General features: G+C 35.9%; 1 protein-coding gene across 1 annotated transcript; it reads right to left on the bottom strand.

Annotated features, from left to right (window-relative positions):
• Positions 1-1,262: 1,262 nt before the first annotated feature.
• On the bottom strand, positions 1,263-3,112 carry her15.1 (hairy and enhancer of split-related 15, tandem duplicate 1). Its single transcript, XM_056468314.1, has 2 exons — positions 2,549-3,112; positions 1,263-2,379 (listed from the first exon to the last, which is right to left on the bottom strand). The coding sequence occupies exons 1-2, from the start codon at positions 2,603-2,605 to the stop codon at positions 1,978-1,980; spliced, it is 459 nt and encodes a 152-aa protein (XP_056324289.1). The 5' UTR covers positions 2,606-3,112; the 3' UTR covers positions 1,263-1,977.
• Positions 3,113-3,462: the final 350 nt, after the last annotated feature.

Raw genomic sequence — 3,462 nt, 5'->3', positions numbered from 1 at the left:
ATGAACATAGAAGTGGACTGTGTGTTTCACATGATAAGGAGTAGCATGTCTCTACCAGGGTCTGGTATTAAAGTCCATGTGGAAACTACAGAGGTGTTACAATAATAAACCTCTGATCAAATCATAGAATATAAACATCAGCAGAAGACGAGGCTTTCACATTGTGAATCACTCATTTCTTCACAAAATATGAATAAGTGAGGTACTATACACTCTCAGAAATAAAGGTATGCGAGCTGTCACTGGGGGGTACCTTTTCAAAAGGTACACATTTGTACTTGAAGGGTCCGTATTGGTACCTTAAAAGTATATATTAGTACCTTCAAATTATAAGAGGAACACTTTTGTACTTTAGGTACTAATATGTACCCTTGAGGTATTAATATGGTCCTTTTAGGTATACAAATCTGTACCTTTTGTAAAGGTACCACCCCAGTGACAGCTCGCGTACCTTTATTTCTGAGAGTGTAGAAATGGAGAATCTCCAACATATGAGATGGTAAAACCACCATGTAGTGTTTAGGGCGCAGCGTCTCTATGAACACATTTTTTACCATTAACTATTGTTAACAAAGATACTGTAATGAATGTATTGTTCATAATTTGTTCATGTTAGTAATACATGAACTCATGGGGCATTAATTTACCAGTGAGTTTGCTACAGAAACACAATTAGCATTTTTCAAAAGTCTATTAATCAAGCAAGCAGCGTTTGAGTTAAGAAATCAATCAGAAGGAAGTGTTTCAGTTCAAAATGTGTTTATTTGAATAACATTATGCAAACATATATTATGAATAAGTCAAAATTCACATCTTTCATATAAAGAAACATCAATAAAGCATTGATAATGCATATTAAAAATGTTCAACATGGACTCTTCATCATGAAGAAATGTATAGAAAATAATGTCCATCAATGTGGAAACTACAGAGGTGTTACAATAATAAACCTCTGATCATATCATAGAATAGAAACATTAGCAGAAGATGAGACTTTCACATTGTGAAACACAATAAGAATAAGTGATGTACTATACACTCTCAGAAATAAAGGTACGCGAGCTGTCACTGGGGGGTACCTTTTCAAAAGGTACACATTTGTACTTGAAGGGTCCGTATTGGTACCTTAAAAGTATATATTAGTACCTTCAAATTATAGGAGGAACACTTTTGTACATTTTAGGTACTAATATGTACCCTTGAGGTATTAATATGGACCTTTTAGGTACAAATCTGTACCTTTTGTAAAGGTACCACCCCAGTGACAGCTCGCGTACCTTTATTTCTGAGAGTGTAGAAATGGAGAATCTCCAACATATGAGATGGTAAAACCACCATGTAGTGTTTAGGGCGCAGCGTCTCTATGAACACATTTATTACCATTAACTATTGTTAACAAAGATACTGTAATGAATGTATTGTTCATAATTTGTTCATGTTAGTAATACATGAACTCATGGGGCATTAATTTACCAGTGAGTTTGCTACAGAAACACAATTAGCATTTTTTCAAAAGTCTATTAATCAAGCAAGCAGCGTTTGAGTTGAGAAATCCATCAGAAGGAAGTGTTTCAATTCAAAATGTGTTTATTTGAATAACATTATGCAAACATATATTATAAATAAGTCAAAATTCACATCTTTCATATAAAGAAACATCAATAAAGCATTGATAATGCATATTAAAAATCACAAATCATACTTAATCCACAACTCCACAGGAGTTCAACATTGACTCTTCATCATGAAGAAATGTATAGAAAATAATGTCCATCCATGTGGAAACTACAGAGGTGTTACAATAATAAACCTCTGATCATATCATAGAATAGAAACATCAGCAGAAGACGAGGCCCTCACATTGTGAATCACTCAATTCTTCACACAATCTTCACAATGTGAATAAGTGATGTACTATAGAAATGGAGAATCTCCTACATAAGAGACGGTAAACCACCATCTAGTGTTTGAGCGTCTCTACCAGGGTCTCCAGAGCGGACTGTGCGCCCGCGGCTCCTGCTTGATGTGTGTGTGCTGCTGATGATGGGGAGCTGGAGACATGCGTTTAACCTCTGGAGCTTCTGATCTCTGGGCTTCTTGCTGGAGATGTTGAGCCACAGCCTCGGCCTTGGAGCCCACAGACAGAAAGCTGATGGTCTCCCTCCAGCACTGCGAATAGCCCTCAAACTGGGCTTTCTGTGGAGTCTTGGGCTGCAGCTGCTGCTTGAGGAAAACCACCGTCATCTCCAGGATGTCGGCTTTCTCCAGCTTGGTGTTGGGATCCTGCTGCTGGAACTCTTTCTCCAGCATGGACTTGAGCTGCTCGATGCAGTTGTTGATGCGATCTCTGCGCATCTTTTCCACCACTGGCTTTCGCAACTGGAGAAGGAAGAAAGAAGAGACGTTTGGTTAGTTTTCCGTGTCGTTTGGTTGATGTTCAAAGTAATAATGAGAATAAATGGGATTTGTTTCGAAAGCAATGACAGTAAATATTATTGAAAGTAATAATGAGAAGCAGCAGATGTATTCCAGAAGTAAAAACACTTACTTTATGCTTCTCCTTGTTGGAAAGCTTGGAGTATTCAGTCATATACGCAGGAGCCATTGTTTCTTCAGGAGAGATGCTGTTTCTCTCAGCAGAGCGAGGGGTTTGTGTTGGGAATGAGGGTCTCGCTGCTCTATTTATAGGAGATCATTAGCATTACAAAGCCATGAGTCCCAGTCAGGATTAGCTTTCCCACACTCTGAGGCCGCTGGCTGAGGCGTCCCACACAATGGAAGAGGCATCAATTATTTCATGGTTAACTGGCCTCAGGCTCCCACCAACACACACACACACGGCACAACACAGGCAGGTTACGGTGCGTTTTATTACCTGGGAACATCAGCGCGCACTGATAAGGGCAGATGGAGACTGTAGACATACGATCATTTCCCAGGGGAGGGAAAAAGACCATGATATGATGGTGAAACACCTTATCTGGCTGAGACAGAAACTGTACCACAGCTGGCTTTTGTTTGATTTTCTTAAACAAATGATAATAAGATGCAATTTAATATATATTGGTACTTAATAATAGTAATAAATTATGTTTATAAATCACTTTATATTTGAAGTAAAATCTTAAAGTGCTACAAAAAATAAATGTGTAATTGTTTATCATATTTTTATATAATATATTAAATATAATGCAATTTATATTAAATATATTAAAAAGCTAACAGTAGTTTAAGTACTAATGTTATATATTATTATATTTTGTATAATATTACATTAAAATATGTTATATTACATTATATTATGTTACATTATATTCAAATTAATTAAAATTTTATATTAAAAAGCTAACACTAGTTTAAGAACTAAAGTTATATATTATAGTACATTAAATATGTTATATTATATTATAGTAAAATTCAAATATTATATTAAAAAGCTAACACTAGTTTAAGAACTAAAGT

Source organism: Danio aesculapii, chromosome 11 (assembly GCF_903798145.1).
Source record: "Danio aesculapii chromosome 11, fDanAes4.1, whole genome shotgun sequence".
Lineage (NCBI taxonomy): Eukaryota > Metazoa > Chordata > Actinopteri > Cypriniformes > Danionidae > Danio > Danio aesculapii.
This window is presented reverse-complemented; position numbering and strand designations above follow the sequence as displayed.

What these genes read in the sequence shown, in the direction of transcription:
- her15.1 (XM_056468314.1), bottom strand. Translation starts at nt 2,605, where the DNA reads ATGGCTCCTGCGTATATGACTGAATACTCCAAGCTTTCCAACAAGGAG. An exon ending in CCAACAAGGAGAAGCATAAA is followed by an intron (nt 2,380 to 2,548) that starts GTAAGTGTTTTT and finishes TTCCTTCTCCAG; the next exon opens with TTGCGAAAGCCAGTGGTGGA.